Source organism: Lipotes vexillifer, unplaced genomic scaffold, assembly GCF_000442215.2.
Source record: "Lipotes vexillifer unplaced genomic scaffold, Lipotes_vexillifer_v1.1 scaffold599, whole genome shotgun sequence".
Lineage (NCBI taxonomy): Eukaryota > Metazoa > Chordata > Mammalia > Artiodactyla > Lipotidae > Lipotes > Lipotes vexillifer.
Genome location: NW_006780550.1, coordinates 416,101 through 437,505, shown reverse-complemented (window position 1 = coordinate 437,505; position 21,405 = coordinate 416,101). Strand labels below are relative to the sequence as shown.

Sequence of the window (21,405 nt, the reverse complement as noted above, 5' to 3'; positions counted from 1 at the left end):
TCCTAAAATTAAAGTACACAAATCAATCTCACTAACACAGGCAGAGGGTTATTATTAACACTCTGAATCTGTATAAAGCCTATAAAAGGGAGCTCAAAGGCCAACAATTTAGAAACGTTTAGTCAGAACTATTCTTCAGAAAGAAACACTAAATATGGTGAATATGAGTATTCCCATCACCACAGGAGGGTGTTCTACTGGAAGAAGAGATGGCTCACCATATTTTTCCATAGTTTGTATGAAATATATCTTAGAAGTATCCATATCTCCAATTCCATGTGTGCCAAACAGCTTTCTGATTACTAACTAAGCTATATGTGGCTTAACAGAGACAGATACAATACAGTTACTGTTGTGATTCATTAATTAGGATTATAGTTTAAACATTAACTTTTTTGTGATTTTGGTTAGTGTTAGCTCCAAATGCTTATTAAATTTGAGTTTCTAGAATTAAGAGCTGGGAACAAGAATTTGGAAAGTGCTAACACCACAATAACAGAGACACCCAGAAAGGCATAATTCTCAACTGGCCTTACTCTTGGGTCTTGAGTCATTCTCTAAGTTATTACATGGATTTAAACAGATGACAAAAGGTTCCTTGGCACTAAGTATACTTTAATTACCAAGTTGTCACATAAGAGAAGTCTGTTTTAATATCAACTAAGCATAGATTTACCTTACCATGTTAAAATAATTCCGAATTTTGGTCCCCCGGTCAAGGTCCCAAATAAAAATGTTCCCATCATGACCTGCCGAAAGTATGATCTTTTGATCAAATGGGTGTGCTTCCAAAACAAATACTTCATCATCATGTCCCTGTGACAAAATCAATATTAAAAATGAAAAGCAACACTGAGTATCTGGCTTATTTGGTTAAAAGATCTCGGGAGTATGCTATCAATCTGATTCAGATGAATTCATGTATGCAGATTTAACAGCATTTACTACATGCACGCTATAAGAAACAGTTTAAAGTTCCTTATATATTTAAATGCTGATTTCTTAAAATATTCAATAGAGAGAAGACCTGAAAAGGTGTTTAAAATAAAGACAGTCAAAATCAGTTACAGTTCATTAACCAGGTCCCTGAAGTGGAATTCTTATTTCTAGGACTCTGCTATTAAAAGGTTACAAAATATTTGACAAACAGAATCTTTTATTAACACCCAATTCTAACACAGTGATAACAGACAAACCTTCATTATTCTTCATCCAGCACTCTCTATCACTGGTATTCATATTGTATCGTGGGAGGCCCCATGATATATTCAAACAAGCTATAGTTTGTTCTTTTTACCTTTATCTATTTTATAGTTGAAGGTTTCATTTAATATGCTATCTGAAAAATGGGTTTGCTGCTAAAAAAAAAAATAAGTTTGAAAACCAATGCTCATATGTTTCCCTGACAATAAATCAAGTAATATCAGTATCTCTATAGACCTTAGATCAGGAGTCTGCAAACTATAAACTTCAAGCCAAATCTAGCCCCGGGATGTTTCTGGACATACAGCCTGAGAGCTAAAAATGGTTTTTACATATTTTACCAGGTTGTAAAAAATGAAAGAATATGCAACAGAGACCGTATGTGGCCTGCAAAACCTAAAATATTTACCATATGGCCTCTTAAAGAAAAAGGTTGCCAAAACCTGATTTAGATCATTGTTGATTTTCCGAAACTCCTGACTAGAGAGTACATCTTTAACAACAGGCTCAAAGTCTTAGAGAAACATGCAGGACATCCTGAAATTGGATTTCACTTAGGAACATGTCAGCATATTACACATCAGGTGTTTCTAGAAATGATCATATATTGTGAACCTAAAAAGTGCATTTTATCCCAAATCATTGTATACAAAAATAGAGTATCCTACCATATTACCATTATGGACAAAAATATAAAAGTAATTTCAGAATGGCTCAAAATGAAAAGTGGAAGATGAGGAGGTAAAATCCATTACAATAAATATCATGACAAAACTTTTTCCCAATCACTACTAAAGATCTTATTTATTTATCATAACAAAATCTCTTGCTGAATATCCAATTTGATATAGTAAATACTTTCTCAGTTTCCTAACCAGTAAATAATAAAATTACACTGTTAAACTCAAATGATAGTGATACAACTACATTAGTGTACATTAGGAAAGAGAGGCTTTTAAATAGGGGGTTGCATTTTTGGCCAAAATGACATAGTCACTGGGTCATGGGAAACAAAACCTAGTCAGCTTCAGTAATGTCTTAAGATTTATCATCTGCCCTATTTTTATTTATCAAGCACACCTCTATTTCCACCACTACCACATAATCCAAATTATCATCATGGCCCATCCTATCACAGAATCCTACAGTATACCCAGAGTCATTCTTATTCATTCCAATCTATTCTCTCTACTCTATTGCTAGAATTACAGGGTATTTTTCAAAAGCAATAGCAGGGCTTCCCTGGTGGCGCAGTGGTTGAGAGTCCGCCTGCCGCTGCAGGGGACGCGGGTTCGCGCCCCGGTCCGGGAAGATCCCACATGCCGCGGAGCGGTTGGGCCCGTGAACCATGGCCGCTGAGCCTGCGCGTCCGGAGCGCGTGCTCCGCAACGGGAGAGGCCACAACAATGAGAGACCCGCGTACTGCAAAAAAAAAAAAAAAAAAAAACACTCTTTCTGCTCTCTGTGCTCTAGACAAAAATTGGCTTTCTTGCTCCTCCTTTCTACCTCTAGACCTTTGTACATGCGTTTCCCTCTTCTTAGAGGGAACTTTCAACCTTCTCACATATGTAATTTGCCAAATATTTACTGACCACACTGAGACAGAAAATAAACAAACAAATAAGAACAATAAGAAAATATCAGGTAGTGATAAACACTATGATGAAAATAAAGCAAGACAATGACTGGGCGATTGTTTGATCAGGGAAGGCCTTGTCAAGGTGACATCTAGGCTGAGAGCTACAAATCTTAACCCAAACTTCACTTCCTCAGGAAGCTTTTTCTGACCATGCCAGACCAGGTTTGGTCATCCTATTAGAAACTTGCTTTGCACTTTTCTTTCTTAGCATTTATTTATTAAATGCTTGTTTCTTTTTAAAAAAAAAATATTTATAAGCTGTAAACTCCAGGAGGATGGGGACCCTTTAATTTAACATTTACTCCTAACTCAGTGGTTGGCACAGTGGATACTCAGTAAGTATTTGCTGAATGGAAGAACTTTATGTCCTAGTTAAGACCCTGACATACAAATTGTTAACACATAAAATATAAATTCTATACCAAAACTAAGCAGATTTGACTGTTACAAGGACTAAAAATAGTCTGTTCTAAAATTTCTTCATTAAAATTCACTGGAAACAGATGACCCATGAGTCAGCCCATGGGAAGTGTACCACTAAAGAGAACTCTAAATTAAGATATTTATTAAGACAGAATTTTATAAAACCAATGGCTACAACATGGCCTTTGAAGCTGTGATTTTTAGAGATAAAGACTTGCAGCCACTGGGCACATGTGGCTACTAAGCATCTGAAATGTGGCTAGTGCAAATTGAGATGTTCTATTATTGTAAAATACACACTAGATTTCAAAGATTTAGTATGAAAAAATGTGAACAATTTCATTAATATGTCATATTAATTACATGTTCAAATGTTACTATTTTAGATATACTAGGTTAAATAAAATATATTATTAAAATTAATTTTACCTGTTACATTTTACTTTTTTATTGTGGCTACTAGGAAAATTAATATTATATACATGGCTCATATTATATTTTTATTGGACTGTGCTGACATAGACAAACATTTCCTAGTAAGTAATAAAGCAAACAGTATAGGTTTTTCCACACATATTAATAGAAACTTGTATCAGGGAACAGGGAGAGCCAGAATGAGATAAGTATTGATTTAACAGGTAAAAGGAAGAATCTAAAACTCCCCTAACACAGTGTTAGGGTTTTACTTAGGAAGGAGGACTTGGGAGGTATATGAAAGATCAACTGCAAATCCTCCCAAAATTAAACAAATCTTTAGAAACCTCAGAGGCCTTAGAAAAGATTATCTCACATAGGCACCAAATAAGGATGATACTATGGCATACAACAAAGAAATGAGTCATGAGAATTAGTATCCAGTCCCTATCATTTACTACTGTGTAAACCATATGGCAATCACTTGGCCCTTCTGAAAGTACTTATGAATCGATAATTGAAGCAGATAGGAAATAGGCTTTTAAGTAGAGTTCAACTATGACAAATTCCTTTTTTTAAAAGAAGGAAAGACACCATTTTCTCCTACTTCTTCCTCTTACCTCTACTTCTTGCATAAACTAATCCCCAAAGGTAGAATACAAGTTACCCTTGTTAAAATAAAGTCAGCTCTACCCTTAAAACATTAACAACAAAAAATCCCAACTCACGCTAAAAACAAAATAACTTACATACCCTTGACCACATATGATAACATAATGTGTAAATAAATATCAGACTTGAAAAGGATCTTAAGTTTTCATACTTGCTTTTAGCAGCTACACCATGTGCCATCCCTATTTTATTGATATGTCAACAGAGGTACCTTGAATAATTACTTCTCCAAAGGACAGTAAGCCATAGAAAGTAAACTAGAATACTTAAATTTCTTGTCTTCTAGAATAATGCCCTTTTTGACCATTTTAATTATTCCAAAAATAGAATACTTACGGATAAAGTATGAAGAAGTTGGCCTGTGACAGAATTCCATACTTTCAAAAGGAAATTGTTCACTGCAGTAATAACTGTGGTATCATAGCGATCCCAGGCCACCATAGTCACCTTAAGTTTAGTGACCTTGTCTTCTCCAGATAGCAAATTATTCCTAAACAAAATGATTTCAGGTTCATAAATTTTGAACAAAGGTGCATCTAACAGAGCAAATTATGGCAAAAATCTCTCCAGGAGCATGCAACTTTTTAAATTAAAAACTCCTAAACTATACTTTTAACTATTAATGAAATAAAATAATAAGAGTAACACATAGGGCAATACCCATAAGCTTATTTTAGGGAGGAAAAAAAACACAAAATGGCAAAAAGTTTATAGTTAGTTACATGAGAACAACAACAAAAAAGTGAAATTAGAAAGGAATCTGCAGATACCTTGAAAAATAAAGTACAAGGTTAGATTGGCTACCAGAAAATATGAAGAAACCATATAATGGACACTTTATTCTTAAATATTCATTTTTGAAACTAAAAGGTCTTATAAAAAAGCAGTAAGAAACTCAGTAACTTTTGCTTTAATTGAATGACACTATCAGTAACTGGCTATGACCACAAAGTTGGTTCTATATTGTTATTAATGGGAAGATAATTAATTTCCCGGTTATACCCTAAAGGAATTGCAGTATCCTAAAGAGGAATTATATATCTTCCAATGAACAGTGAAGATGATGAAACAGAATTCTGATTAATTGTATTTATAATGTCAAGTAGGAATGTTAGCAATATGAAACATAAAAGTATCCTCAGTAAGTCAGAGAAATAGCTAAACATATGATGACATTTAATAGGGGCAATCCTCAAAGTAGAAAATAGTATAAATAGATATAAAAAATGACTCATACAAAATCAGGGCAGAGAATGATTATATAGGCATTAGTAAAGCACAGAGACCTTTGAATCACAAGAGACCAGAATTTTCAATGAGTCAGCTATGTTCCTATCATCCAATCTGTCCACCGACAGCAAAAGGCAATAGTGCTTAGAGACTACATACAGATGCAAACTTCACATCTACCAATTAACTCCAAATAAAAAAGATATTTATTTTCATAATTAAATAGAATTCAATAATGTAAAACATACTATACCAAATGAGAACCACTAAAATATCTAACATCCAATCTTACCCAGTCATTTTAGTAGCCATATCTAGCACTATACTCTTCCACTCTTGTTGCTGATATTGCCAAATTCTTGCCGTTCCATCTCTACTTCCACTAACAAATCTTAAACTGCAAAGAAACAGTTAAAATATCCTTATTACCTCCCTCTAAAATGGAAATCACTATTTTTCTAATTATAAGAGCAATACATTCATCCTCATATACTTCTGCAGAGAATAAAAATGGTACACTTTGTAAAACAGTTTGGCAGTTCCTCAAAATGATAAACAGTACCATATGACTCAGCAATTCTACTCCCCCATAAATATACAAGAGCAATGAAAACATAAGTCCACACAAAAACTTGTACACGAATATTCATGACATTATTCATTATACGCCAAAAAGTGGTGACAACCCAAATGTTGATCAACTGATAAATGGATAAACAAATTGTCGTATATCCATACAATCGAATACTTGACAGCCACAAAAAGGACTCCAATTCTTATACATGCTCCAACATGGATGAATCTTGAAAACATTATGCTAAGTGGAAAAAGTCACAAAAGACCAAATATTGTATGATTCCATTAATATGAAACATCCAGAATAGGCAAATCTATAAAAACAAAAAAGTGGATTAATGGTTGTTCAGAGCTGAGGGTGGAGGTGTAAAAAGATTGGGGATTGAAAGCTAAAGGGTATAATATGGGAATTCTTTTTAGGGTGATGACAATGTTCTAGGGATATGGATTAAGAGATACAAACTACTATGTATAAAACAGATAAGCAACAAGGATATAGTGTACAGCATGAAGAAATACAGCCATTATTTTGTAATAACCTTAAATGGAGTATTATCTATAAAAATATTGAATCACTATGTTGTACACCTGAAACTAATACAGTATTATAAATTAAATATACTTCAATTAAAAAATAATAAAATAAAATTGATCGTAGTGAAGGTTGCACAACCCTGTGAATATACTAAAAACATTGAATTTTATGTGGAATATATCTCAATAAAACTGTTATAAAAATACATTCATTAACCTATAAATCTATCACTGTTCATAATTTAGTTTCTATTCTTTCAGACTTTATTAAAGACATATATATATATATATATATATATATATATATATATACACTTAGATATTCCCCCTACGGAAAATAGAATTACATTACATATAATGTTTTATAATGTTTTTCTTTAAGTGTACAGTTTGACCCCTGAACAATGTAGGGATTAGAGGCACCGGCCCCCACACTGCCACACAATCAAAACTTTGCATGTATATTTTGACTCCTCCAAAGTTAAATACTATTAGCCTACTGTTGACCAGAATTACCAATAACATAAACACTTGACTAACACTTATTTTGTGTGTTATATGTGTATCTACATATATTTTATACATTCATGACATGCCTTTCTCTTAATTGTTTTGATATTTCTAGGCTACATGGTTTGTCTGAGTTTTTTCAAATTGTCACAAATCTCCAAAACTTTTTCTAATGTATTTATTGAAAAACAATCTGCATAAGTGGACCTGCACAGTTCAAACCTATGCTTTTCAAGGGTCAACTGTATTTTGTAGATATATTTCTATGTTTACAAATATAAAAACTACTATCACTTTCAATAAATGTTCAACAGTACGGATGTATCAAAATTTATTTAATAAACCTCCTAATGATGAATATTTTTACTGTTTCCAGTCTTTGCCATTATAAATAATGTTGTGATGAATATCTCTATACACATCTTTGTAAAACCTTATATATATATCTTGGCTGAGTCTAAGGGTAGGCACACTTTTTTAAAGAAAGAAAAGCTTTATTCTGTCTCAGCTTCAGGTTTGGCCACAGATGCACACACTGGGAGCTGTCAAATCAATGACATTTTCCTAGTTTAACAGTATAAAGGACTCTTTCATGAAGAATTTATACTCTCTTCCTGAATCTTTTCTCCCTTATATTCCCCGTTCAGGGTAGGCACATTATGAAAGCTTTTGACATACTGCCAAATTATTTCCCTGAAAAGTTTTTTTAAAAACAATTTACAGTATCATCAAGGTTGTGGGGGAGTGTCTATTTTCCCTAAACCCTTGTCAATATTGGGTGTTATCATTCTTCAATATCTTGTCATTCTGAAAGAAAAAAAATTGTTACTGTTATTCTAAATTGTATTTCTCTGATTATTAGTAAAATTGGACATCTTTTGATGTATTTACTGGCCACATAACTAATTAAGATAAAATAATGTTTCTCATTTAAGGAAAAAGGCAAAGAATTAAAAAATTCATATACTCCTAGAATGAAAGAATAGTAGCTGTACAAACCTTCCAGTGTATAGCTCAGTAGGGTGCAATAAACCAACTTAAAAATTATTTTAAGTATTTTTCATTCCTAATAAAAACATCACTCTTTGTGGACCATCATTATTTACTCTCGCATTTAACAAAGATGAACACATTCATCATAGTAATCACCCAGTGTTTGAAAAATATTTAATAAGAAAACATGGTCACCCACATAAAGTCTTTATAGACAGATAAGGATACAAATTTATGCTAAGTGGTTGAATTTTTACATCTATTCTAGGTCAATTTGTAGGCCAGGGCAGAAGATTATCACCTTCTGGGGACCAGACATTTGAGAGGGTACATGAATACATGTATATAATTTCTGAGTTTACAGACATAGGAAATTGTGTATCATATGAGTAGTAGAGACAGTAAGCGATACAGATGCTCAAAGGAAGAAAAGACAGCTAAAATCTCAAGCAGTTAAGAAAGGCTTCAGGTAGGGTACGAACCTTAAAAGGAAGATAGAACTTAGAGAAGAAAAAGAGACAGGAGGGAAAAGGAAAATAAAAAGGAAGGAGAGCAGAAGCAAGAGGGAGGACATAGGCAGGATAGAAAAGGAGTGAAAGGAAATAGGGTATGATTATTTCTGGTGTGAGGTAAAGTATAAGTGAAAGAATGGATAACAGAATGTATATGGGATGTAATAATAATGATGACTAAATCAATTGGGCTGGATCTAAGTATTTAAATGGGTAATAGTAGATAAGAAAAGAATGTAGGTCTAAGTCAAGTTGAAGAGAATTCTGAATGCCAGGCTAAAACATTTGAGTTCTATAAACAAAGAGAAAACACTAAAGATTTCTGAACAGGGCAATGTTCATCTGACAGAGATGGACAAGATACATTTAGAAGGGAAAAGAAAACTGAAGATAATGGGTCAAATAATGGAATTCTTGACTAAGATGGGTGATAACAGAAATGGAAAAAGAAAAATCACTAATAAAGGAAGAACTGATAGACTATGGCTACTACTTAGATGGAAGCTTAGAAGAGCTGGGGTAAGAATGTCATCAAAGACAGACAAGGGCTTTCAGCCTAAGTGACTGGACAGAAAAAAATAATGTAGTAGAAGTAGTGTTTTCTGAAGAAATACAGGTAAAATATGTGAAACATCTGTTTATATAGATATGTACTACATAGTTACCTGTCTCCATTGTTACAGAACTGAACAGCAACAACCTTGTCCTAAAACATAAAACAATAGATTTTTGGTTAGAATTAATTTATTTTTAAAATGAATAAAGTACTCTTCCCATCATATTCACATATGAAAGTATCATGGAGTAGATTTTTTAATGCTATAATTTTCTTTAAAAAAACCCTCTAATTTTCTTTAAAAAATTAATGAAGGCTGAAACAATATATTAACTAAGGAGGAACACATATCAGCAGTAATTTGAGACAAACCAGACATAAGCAAACCTGTTTCTAAACCATAAGCTCAAGAGACAGATAGTTCTGAATAGACGATAGTTTATTATATCCCCCATAATAAGACAGCACACTAATCTAAAATGCCAACTTAAAAAAAATCATTTAATAGTAGTTGAATTAAATTCCTCACTTAACTTTTTTTTTTTTAATTTTAGAAAACAAATCAATAATTTCCTGTTTCTTACATGGTTTATTTAATTATTTTACAATGAATTCATTTGACCGTCTTTAGGTTCTTTAATTTAGATACTGTTGTTTGAAACTTCCTTTACAATGACTAAACTATACTTTTACAAATATAATGTGCATTGTAGTGATTTTATTATAGTAATGTACCTTCAAATGTTGTAAACATTTTCACAAACCACAATTATTGAACTACATTTGAACTTAATTTTTTAATTATTTTTTTTATTTGAACTTAATTTTTAATAAAAAACTCAGATACAAAATGTCTTCGTATTTATTTTTTCATTTTAAAAACGTATTAAACCGTCTTCATATGTTCAGACGTATCTGTGATTCACACTGTTCCATGATTTCACTGAGTATTTATCTGACAGATTCAGGATTCTCAGTGCCAGTTGCAATAACTGATTTTAGATGTTCTGGAAGGACTTCTTACTTTCAATGACTAACAGCCGCCACTGATTTCAACAGGGAATGTTTAAGTTTTCTGACTTTTTCTTAGCTAGGCCCTTGCCAAAAAAACCCTACCAATCAGTTTTTCTTCACCTTTTCCCCCCTCAATTATTTCCCATTCATTTATTACCTCCTCCTCTCTCAGCTCTCAATAAATTTGACTGCACTGTATACACACCTTGCTTGGGTGGTAACTGTAAAGATGCCTCCTTTGTGTGCTCTAGCACAAGTGGATTTTTCCCACTGGATAGTCTCAGATTGAGATCTTTATATATTTCCTAAGTTTTTCTCTTTCACAATTTACATAATATTCCAGGATTTTAGTATCTAGGAATAAGTAACAGCAAGGTGAGAGCTCAGCTAGGTTCAGTAACTTTCCATAAGGAGAATATCCAATTATGTTTATATGGTAAGACAAAAGCAGGAGGCTGTTTCCAAAAGCTCAAGGAAAAGGTTTCTAACAGGGGTCTCTTTTACTACAAATTTCAGGAACATGATTGATTCTGGAACTCACAAAGTATCTTTTTGTAAAAGTCATCTTTCAGGGAAATTATGTGTGTTTTATTGATATGTACTAATACTATTCCAAATGAAGTGTCAATAGTAGTAGGAACAGTAACAGTAAGACTTGTAAAGCTGAGTACTTTCAAATGCTGACTATACAGCTTTGACAATGAGGAACATGAGATATACAGTGAGCTGAAACAGAAATACTCCCATATTCAACAGTAAATAATTACCTGGAGAAGGTAAGGAAATAAACAGAAGGAAGAAGTGAAAGGTACACAGGGATATGAATAAACAGTAGTGGCTCCAAGATTCCTGAAAATGTCACAGGAGAGTGGAAGGAGCTTGAGAGGAAAAATGCCAGGCACCAATGGCTGTCACCTCAGCATAAAATTATCCCCTGTATGGAAGGCTGTTTTTGATAACTAAATGGGATTAGATTTCAGGAATCTGATGGCATTCTGAAAATAATCAAACTAAGATCAATGAGCTAAATGCAGTAAAAATAATTTTTTTCTAAGACATACTTTAATGTGTCTTTTAATAAGTGTATAGGCTTCGAAGTAACAAACACTTATACAATTAATAAAATAAAGCAAGCTAGAAGAGGATTTTTGTAAATTATTACTGTAATATATATTTTCCCTTCCCATAGAGTCAGATAGAAATTGTCTTAAATACTACAACCATACTAAATCCAGAATTTCACACTGATCTTCATTACTAAAGAGAGACATCTTACCATATAGGTTTCAGTACCAATCTATATTAAATTAGGGTAGAGATCAGAAAAGAAGAAATAAAACCAATTTTCCAGGGGTGTTTAAAAAGAAAGCAACATATTTAAGTTTCTCATTTTGTTCTTACCGTATGTGACTCTAATTCAGCAATTTTCTCAGGGATCTCAGAACCCAAATAATATATTCTAATCACATGGTCAGTGCTACCTGTTGTAATGAACATACCACCTAGAGGATTAAAAAACAAACAAACATTGTACCAAAGAATTTTAAAAACCCTCTGATGGCTTCCTTAGTTATACATTACCTTGTTAATTAAAAAGCCTTCAAGAAACATAAAGTTATTTTCTAACCATTAAAGACATATTAACATTTCTGAGGAAAAATAAGTAAAATTCAAGAAAAACAAGAGGAATATTTAAAGAACAACTATATCATTCACCCAACAAAAATCCACCAACTATACACTAAATACAGGCCTTTGGATCATAAACATTAAAGGCGTTGAGGAATTCATTTCTTCCTATTTTATGTAAAAACATAATGTTCCAAAATTATTTATAAAATAACCTATATCTACAATTCTCTGTATAGTGGCTACAGTGGTTGAGTGTGAAAACTCAGCAGCTTTTGGGATGATGAAAAAAATTCTAGAGATGGATGGTGGTAATGTATGTAGAACAATGTGAATATACTTAATGCCACAGAACTGTACACTTAAAAAATGTTCTTAAAATGGTAAATTTCGTGTTATATTTTACCACAACAAAAAAGAAAAGGTTAACCAGCACAGAATTCTTAGCAGTAGAAAAGCACTGTTTACATACTGTGAACATGTCTTCTACATGGAGCCACTGTACATGTTTTCTGAAAAGTCAGGGCAGGATTTTAGTGTTGAATTGTGTATGAGTATTGGGGGAAGGCTGTACTTTTTACCAACTAAATTCAGTATTATATAAAAACATATTAACTGTAAATAAGAAAACAACTCAAAATCTATTACATGTTAATTAGAGTCTACAAAGGTCTGTCTATTATAACATATGGTTAGCATTTTTAGCATGTTTCCATTAATTCTCAAACATATGCGTTTTTTCTCCACAAAATTAAAAAATATTTTACAGTTGAAAAATCTTTTATAACTGGATTATTCAATATTTTAGATACTCAAAACATTCAATTTTTACACATACCAGAGCTGAAAGATGAACAAGATATCTGAACTCCAGGTCTAGATCTCTCAGTAAATTTCACTGGGCGATCTCTAAGAGAAAAGTAAAATGTTTTTATTTTTCATCATGTTCATTTAGTGTGCAAGAATTTTAGCACACTGCTAGATATTGACAGATTTATCATCAATATTATAGAAACCACAAAACTGAAGTATTAAGTACTATTCCCATTATTGAAGTTAAAAATACATTTAAACTTACAAATATACTTTATGCTATCAGTATAATTATGTTAGCTTTACAAAGAAATTACCATGTTACTTACTACCATCATGAAGAAAGGTTCAAAGTATTCTTACCAGAGTAAGAAATGAAACAAATACTCCTTATCAAAATTCTGTGTATAAATTAAAAAGTCTCTTCAACATTGGTTTAATAAAAAATTTATTCTAAAATCTCTAACATCTAATTGAAGTAGGTATGGATATGTACATACACACTCATACATATATAAATTTATATACTTACATACATGGACTATCAAGAATCTCTCAAAGTGATAAAGAAAAATTTCTAACCCAATTTTAAACTTACTTAAACTTCATTGTTTTTACGTGCCATTGCCAGAAACAGATAGTTCCGTCAGCACCAGTAGAAGTGAGGTATCTGGTTGTGCCTTTAGTTGATGGACAAAACTGGAAAACAAATTTTAATTAATTTGTTCAAGCTTAATTTCAAGCTTAATGTTCAAGCTTAATTTCAGCTTAATTTCAGTTTCAGGAAATTAGTTATTTAAATTTCCTAGATTAATGAATACCTTATAAAATTTGAAAATATCAAAAAACTAGAAAAGTCATTCATTGAATTTAGGATAAAATATTTTAGCCCTAAAGATAATTATTTTAAAATCATTCAACATCACACTTTAATATTATTATTTTACTACTTTTAATGGAGAAAAAAACGAAGTCATTACTAGTTAAGCCATTACAAATCTGCTGAATACACGCTTATATAGCAACCATATAAATTTTTTATAGTTCACATGAAAAAGGCATGCATCAGAAGTAAGTCTAAAACAGTGATAAGGAAGTTAATGTCTAAGTATTGGGTTTTAACATTTTACTTTAAACTCTAATTTCAATGAAGTATGATAGAAATTTCACCATTCTTAAATTTAAATCATCTTCATGTGTTTTAATGGATAATATAAAATAGGTCAAATGTCTGTATGTATCATTGTGGAAAAAAGAGATTAAAAAAATATACTTGAGTTGCCAATTTAAAGTATGACTACTATCTGATGGTCTTTATCATGTAGGATTCTCAGGCTGTAACTCTCAGTATTTTACAGGTCCTCAGAAGAGAATCAGAGAAGGGAAAAGCCACTAGGCTCCTGATACCTGGGACAAAGGAAAAGGTTGAAAATCAAACCAGGGTCTCTAGCATGCTCATGAGCTTTAAAAATCCCAAATAGGGAATTCCCTGGCAGTCCAATGGTTAGGACTCGGAGCTTTCACTGCCATGGCCCAGGTTCAATTCTTGGTCGGGGAACTAAGATCCTGCAAGCCACTCAGCACGGCCAAATAAATAAATAAAAATTAAATTAAAAATTTTAAAAATAGGGCTTCCCTGGTGGCGCAGTGGTTGAGAGTCCGCCTGCTGATGCAGGGGACACAGGTTCGTGTCCCAGTCCGGGAAGATCCCACATGCCACGGAGCAGCTGGGCCCGTGAGCCATGGCCGCTGAGCCTGCGCATCCGGAGCCCGTGCTCCACAACGGGAGAGGCCACAACAGTGAGAGGCCCACGTACCGCAAAAAAAAAATAAATAAATAAATAAAAAATAAAAATCCCAAATAAACATAATGAATACCTTCCAATGAGATGGAAATTAAGGATCATTGGATTTGAAAAAAAATTTAAACTCAAATCAAAAGAAAATGATCATTATAGATATTAGAAGTCATTTATTTAGTTTTCTTGTTTGGAAGCACAGAACTTCTAAAGACTACAGAGTTTAAATCAAACAAAAAATATCAATTAATATTATCCATTAATAGTTGATGAACAGTAAAGAAACCAGTACTCAGGTAGCATGCTTATATTTTCATTTCTAACATAGAGAAGCGTGCAATAGAAAGCTTAATCCACAATCTATAGTAGGGGTCTGCAAATTAAGGCCCACACACCAAATCACCTTCCTGCCCATTTCTGTAAATAAAGTTTTATTGGAACACAGTCACCTTACACTGTCTATGGCTGCTTCTGCATTGCAAAGGCAGAGTTAAGTAGCTGCAACAGAGACCATATGGCCTTCAAAGCCTAATATATTTACTATCTGGCCTGTAAATTTGCTGATCTAGGATCTATAGGAATGAGGCAATAAAATATGAAATATAATGATTTTATTAAGTTTGAAGAAACACTAAAACCTTTATTATGCTCATATTTAAAATGTTTCAATCACAAAGGGGAATTCAGTCCATTAATGTACCTTAACTGGATTGTTTTTAAATGGGAAATCATGTTTAAGATTATAAAAACATATATGTGCATTTCTGAATACAAATTAATACACAGTTATTGAAGAAAAGTTAGAAAATATAGAAAAACAGAATAAAAGCTATTTATAATCCCACTACTCAGAGGCAACCACTATTAACATCAGACCATTTTACCTCAATTTTATTAAAAAAGAAAGAAACTGAAAGAATAATAATACACTATGATGTTAACAGAGACAGTCAATTAGCAACTAATAAAGCATATAGAATGCATGCTAAATTATCATTACTATAAACAAAAATGAAAAAGTGCTGGGGGGGTAATGATTTACAATTTTAGAGTGGTAAGTTTGTCAGAGAAGGTTTCCTTGGAAAAGTGACAGACATTTCCATCACTTACAAAGTAAGGGAACAAACCATGTGACTATCCAAAGAGGACCATTTCAGAGACATGAAACAGCAAGAGCAAAGACAGGAGTGTAGCTAGAGTGATCTAAAAAAGCAGCTAAAGCAGAATGGGGACAGGAAATAAGTAGTAGGAGATAAGGTCAAAGAGAGCAAGAGGCTGAGTATGTAAGGCCTTGTGGGTCATTGTAAAACCTTCAGCTTTAACTCTGAGTTTGGAGGCTATTAAAGGTTCTGAGCATCAGTGACATGATTTAACTTCCTTTGTTTTAAACTTCCATCTTAAAATCACTCATGCAGCTATGCAGAGCCTAGACTGGGACAGGAAAGAGGGATGGGAAGAAGCAGGAAGATCAGTTAGAAGTCTGTTTCCAAAATCTAGGTCACAGATGATAGTAATTTGAAATAGGGTAGTAATGATAGAGGTCATGAGAATTTGTTCAGATTCTGGATATATTTTGAGGGTAGAGCCAACATGATTTGCTAACAAGTTAGATGTGGGCTATGAGAAACAAAAAGTCAGGAATGAGTACTCTGAGCAATTGGAAGGATGAAATTGTCATTTGTTTAGATGGGGAAAGCTTTGGGAGGAGCAAATCTGAGGAAGGAAGACAGAGGTTAAGTTTTGAAGATGTTGAGTTTGAGATGCCTCGTAGACATTCATGTGATGATGCCAAGTAGGTAGCTGAATATACAAGTATGGAGTTAAAAGACAGGCCCCAAGACGCAAATACAAGTTTGGAGTCATCAGCATACAAGATGAAATTTAAAGCCATGAGAGTTGATGAGATCAGTAAGGGAAAGAATGTTATAGAAAAGAGGTCCATACAAAAACAAAACAAAACAAAACAAAACAGGGCTGCCCTGGTGGCACAGTGGTTGAGAGTCTGCCTGCCGATGCAGCGGACACGGGTTCGTGCCCTGGTCTAGGAAGATCCCACATGCCGCGGAGCAGCTAGGCCCGTGAGCCATGGCCGCTGAGCGTGCGCGTCCGGAGCCTGTGCTCCGCATGAGGAGAGGCCACAACAGTGAGAGGCCCGCGTACCGAAAAAAAAAAAAAAAAAAACAACAAAGAAGTCCATGGATCTCTAGGGCACTTACACACGTAAATCAAATGAGACAGAAACTAGCAAATGAAACTATGAAGGAGCCAAACAGTTCCATAAACATTTCCAGTATAAACAAATATTCATATTTTTTTATGTTGTACGAGAGACTATCTCCAAATTCCAGAAACAGTCTGTCAGATAGGATGGTGGGAACACAAGTAACTAGTAATATTCCAAAACAAAATCCAAAAAATAATTTCAACTAATCAAAAATTTGACATAAAAATGTTCAAATCCAGTATATGTTGAATCCAATTCTTGTTAGGGCCTCGTAAACAGGTTATATATTATTTAAATAACACACAAAAAACTGATTGGCATATTTATTAGTGATTAAAGAACAAAGAAAAGTGAATGGGAGTAATTATCTCATCCGCAAAAGTAATCTGCTTGACCAAAATAAAAGACAGTGTCAGAGGATTCCTCTGTTTAGCTGTCAACACAAAGAAGAGAACAAAGTTCTTTGGGGAGTATCCAGGACTTTCACTACCAACATCTGGTAAAAACATTATATGGACAAATATTTAAAAACTCAATGTATTGTATGTCAAACATCTAGTTGAAATAAGAAATGGCTGAAATTAAGAATAAAAATTTCCCTAATATTAAACTACACACACACACACACACACACACACACACACACACACACAAAATCTGAACTGATAAACATTTTGCATTAAATATTAACACAAAGTATGCCAATATTCAAATTAGAAGCTACTTATATCCTGCCTAAAAGGTACTGGTGTTGTTCCTTAAGGCAATTCCAAGTCTTTTCCCTTCTTCACAAATACAAATGAGATAAAGATGTCTTACACTACATTTGAAAAACCTTTTCAATGACCTTTTTACTTATTTCTAAAGGGAACAGATTTATATGAAAAGGGAACTTTAAAAAATACCTGTCTGCAAGGTAAGGACAAAGCCCTTAAGAAATCAATATTTTTCTGTTGCCATTCTTTGTATAATCCACACGATGTAACAAAAAACAAGAGAATTCTCATTCTTATTACATCTACTAGAGGTATCTTTTTATTTTTCTTACCTGTATGGAAGTAATAGAAGCTGAATGTCCCTGAAGGACTGCAACTGGTGCACAAGTTCGGAGACACCACACTCTTACAACTTTATCACAGCTGCCTGCGGCAATGAGAGTGTTTTCATAGTTAACAGCCATGTCAGAAATTTCAGCAGAGTGCCCTCGAAGTGTAGCAAGAAGGCGCCCGTCATCTGTTGCCCAAATTTTCACCAAACAGTCATCTGAACCCTATAGCAACACAAAAGGACAGATTTACAATAAAGCAAAAATTCGCCCCCTCCCCCCACAGAAAAAGCAAAAACAAAGGAGAATTTTATTAAGTTACTTCTAAGCCTTTACTTTTTAGTCTCTTTTCTTTATATAACATGGAGCGAGTAGAAAATATAAAATACGTCCAAATGACAGCACTGACAAAGCACTGTCCAAACTGATAATGGCATATGTGAATAACTCCTCAAAACTACTACCAATCCTGACAACTCAAAATATTTTTTACTTTTAAGTGATTTGGCATTAACTATCTCTGCCATTATTTCTTTCCTAACACCTTTTTTCTTAATTGCTTGAATATTATTTTCTCTATAAATACCTAAAACTTTAACCTAAAATCTACATGCAAACATGAGACTTTGTTAATAATCTCTGGGGAAAATATTATGTGGAACTTCCTACTGAGAATTTCAAAAGAGCTTTAAATAGTAAAAAGCAATTCTACTGTGGTAGATAAGCTATTTAATAATTATCTGTTTATAAAAAGATGAAAATCATCATCCTCATCATCATCAACACCCATATACTTAGGTGATGCATTTTGGAGTCATGAAAACATCAATGGAAGAGTCTGTAATGAACTCCAAGAAGTCGTACTTCTCAAAATACAAACCACTTCCTTGTTGTAGCCTAGGAATTTAAAAAGAAAATTATGCCATTACCTACACTTCTACATTAACTTAGTACTGAAACAATGAGACTAAGCCTTTACTTGGAAATATTAGTGTGCTACAATTTTGTACTCTAAAGCACACAATATGATCTGGTTAATAACAATCCAATTTTAAAAATAATTACTATTGAATTCAAAGAGAGATATATACAATAACTGTAATCTTCATTACTAAACATGTAGTTCAACTATTCAACTATAAGGATGATGTAATCATTAATTAAGCAAAACTGGCACCAATAGAAAATGCATTTTAATAAATGTTTGCTAAAAGGGAATGAAACCAATTGAGTAGATAAACTTGTTTCACATAAATTAACCACCTCTAGAATATAAGGCCTCCTGAAGATTTAATTTTTTAAAATTAGATTTCCCAAATACAGAGGTCATTATAGTTCATCCATTTACTTATATAGAAAGAGAAAAGATTTTCAATTTCCACTCATCTTTTCTTGCATGCATGTGTCTAAAAAGGAAGAACTGCTTACAAAGCATAATTCAATGCCATGAAGCCTAGCTTCCATTGTTGTAAATCTCTAATATGCTATAGTATCATTAATTTTAAACTCACTGTAAAAATTCTCCTCCCACTTCGGTCAAATGCTACACAGTAGACAGATGACAAGTGCCCCAGAATTCTCTTATGCATCTTAATGTGCTGGTAAGCAGATGAAGGGAAAATATGGCTGAAGCGACTACATCCGGTTAATTGCCTGGCAGAGGTGATATTCACTGAAAAACAGAAAACAGGGGATTCACTTCTTAAAACCTAAAAGTGAAAACTACATTTAACATGAAGTTAAATCATCAGTATTATGATGAAACAAAACAGTACACACACCATGGCAATTCTACGCTGTAAGAAGTCTAAATTCCATCACACATTTCATGATTTTATGAACTCAAGTTCACTACCACAAAGCACTAAGAGTACTCTTCTTTCAAATCCCAGAAGTCTGATTTTCTGTTTACCTTACTATGGCTTCCCAAGTACAATCCCATTTTGCCTTTCTTGGTATACTTCAGTCAAAGACACTGTAACTTTAAATATATACAGGTAAATCTTACCATAACATGAAAGAATTTTAGAATAAAAACGGTATTTGGTTAAGTATAATACATCTTAAAATATATATAGGAAATTTTATGAACTCCTGTCCTACCTTCTCACACCCATCCACCCTGTACACAGCTGTGCCTAAAAATTCAAGAGTAATACAAGAGATTTATACAGTAAAAAGAGGAAAGAAGCTATAACACCTCATAGGTTTTCAGTAACAAACAATCCTTTCTAGACTTGTCTATAGGTTCTCCCCCTTTTTGGTTTCAGAAACTATAGACTCTCCCTCTAATCAATGAACTTTTGAGAATTCATCTCTTATAAGGTCATCTTAGATCCTGTCTCCTTTTTTGTTTGTTTTGTGTTCTAATTTTCTTAAAAAGCAGCCAGAATAAAGCATAAATCTGCAAAATTCTCCTCCAAATACCACCTGGATTCTACTCACTTCCCTAAAACGAAGATATTGTTCCCTATAAGGATATACAAGCACCTACTTGCTCTGTGACGTTCCACCAGTCTTCCCTTATACACTGAAAGTATTCAGCATCCAACATATTATATTTTAATCAAAACACAGAAGCCTTAAAAGTTAAAGTGACCTTGAGGTAAGGCAAAATTTTACCATACTTCATAATAATATAGTATAAATAATAATAGCTTTATGTTGAAACAAAGCAAAATTAAGGCAAGAATTGAGTTGTAGCTAGATTAGTACAATTAGAAGCATGCCACAGTCAAAAATAAGAAACCTTTCAACATCTCAATCTTAAGAGCAATGAAGTCTTTTTCAGGCAACGGTCAATCCACTGGCCACCTCAAACTGATAAAATGACAAAAATTGAATGATGAATAGAAAAATCCAACTTTGAATGTAAATCATAAGAACACATTAGAAATCTTAGTATTTATGTCGAGATGCTGAATAAATAATGGTGGAAAATCCATAAGCATCAGTACTAGGTAAGAGGTTTCCTTTTTGGCAGTTGCTTCCCATGTCAACCTCTAGAAATGGCCACAACTCTAAGATGGGAAGAGCAGGCACCATAACTTTTGGACTTTAGCAATCTTCCCTCTCCAGTCAAACATTTCTTACTGCTCTGAGTTGCTTGAAACAATTAACCATTACTTCTGCTTTGCTTTTTTTACATTCATATTCTGTAAATATATAGAGGAAAAGGTGTGTTACTTTTAAGGAAGGATTTCTCAACCTTGGAACTATTGGCCTTTGGAACTTTGGGACTGAGGATTCTTTGTTGTGGGGGTCTGTCTGTCTATTGTAGAATGTTTAGCAGCATACCTGGCCTCTACCCACCAGATGCTATTAACACCCAACCAACAACAACTTGTGACAAGCAAAAATATCCCCAGACATTGCCAAACATCACCTGGGGAAAAACTGCCCCTGGTTGAAAACCAATTTGAAGTTTAAAAACAAAAAACACCATCAATATGATGAAAAATATCAGAAAAGGAGAGATAGAGAAAGAATCAGAATTACAGAATATATGATGGACTATTCTGTAAAAATTAATAATTAAAATATGAAAACTCCATCAATGTGGAACAATTTAGGAACTACAAAGCAAAAAATATAAAATATGAACTTGTAAGTAGATGAT

The 21,405-nt window shown here is 33.2% G+C and overlaps 1 protein-coding gene across 1 annotated transcript in view; it reads right to left on the bottom strand.

Moving 5' to 3' along the window:
* Positions 1 to 21,405, bottom strand: part of BRWD3 (bromodomain and WD repeat domain containing 3) — a 129,249-nt gene that overhangs the window by 56,920 nt on the left and 50,924 nt on the right. Inside the window, exons 7-15 of the mRNA XM_007453705.1 lie at positions 19,298 to 19,458; positions 17,790 to 18,011; positions 13,317 to 13,417; positions 12,744 to 12,814; positions 11,678 to 11,778; positions 9,372 to 9,412; positions 5,874 to 5,978; positions 4,688 to 4,841; positions 682 to 816 (exon numbers count right to left, since the gene is read on the bottom strand). Coding sequence (XP_007453767.1) covers positions 682 to 816; positions 4,688 to 4,841; positions 5,874 to 5,978; positions 9,372 to 9,412; positions 11,678 to 11,778; positions 12,744 to 12,814; positions 13,317 to 13,417; positions 17,790 to 18,011; positions 19,298 to 19,458 — 1,091 coding nt within the window. The remainder of the gene's footprint in view (positions 1 to 681; positions 817 to 4,687; positions 4,842 to 5,873; positions 5,979 to 9,371; positions 9,413 to 11,677; positions 11,779 to 12,743; positions 12,815 to 13,316; positions 13,418 to 17,789; positions 18,012 to 19,297; positions 19,459 to 21,405) is intronic.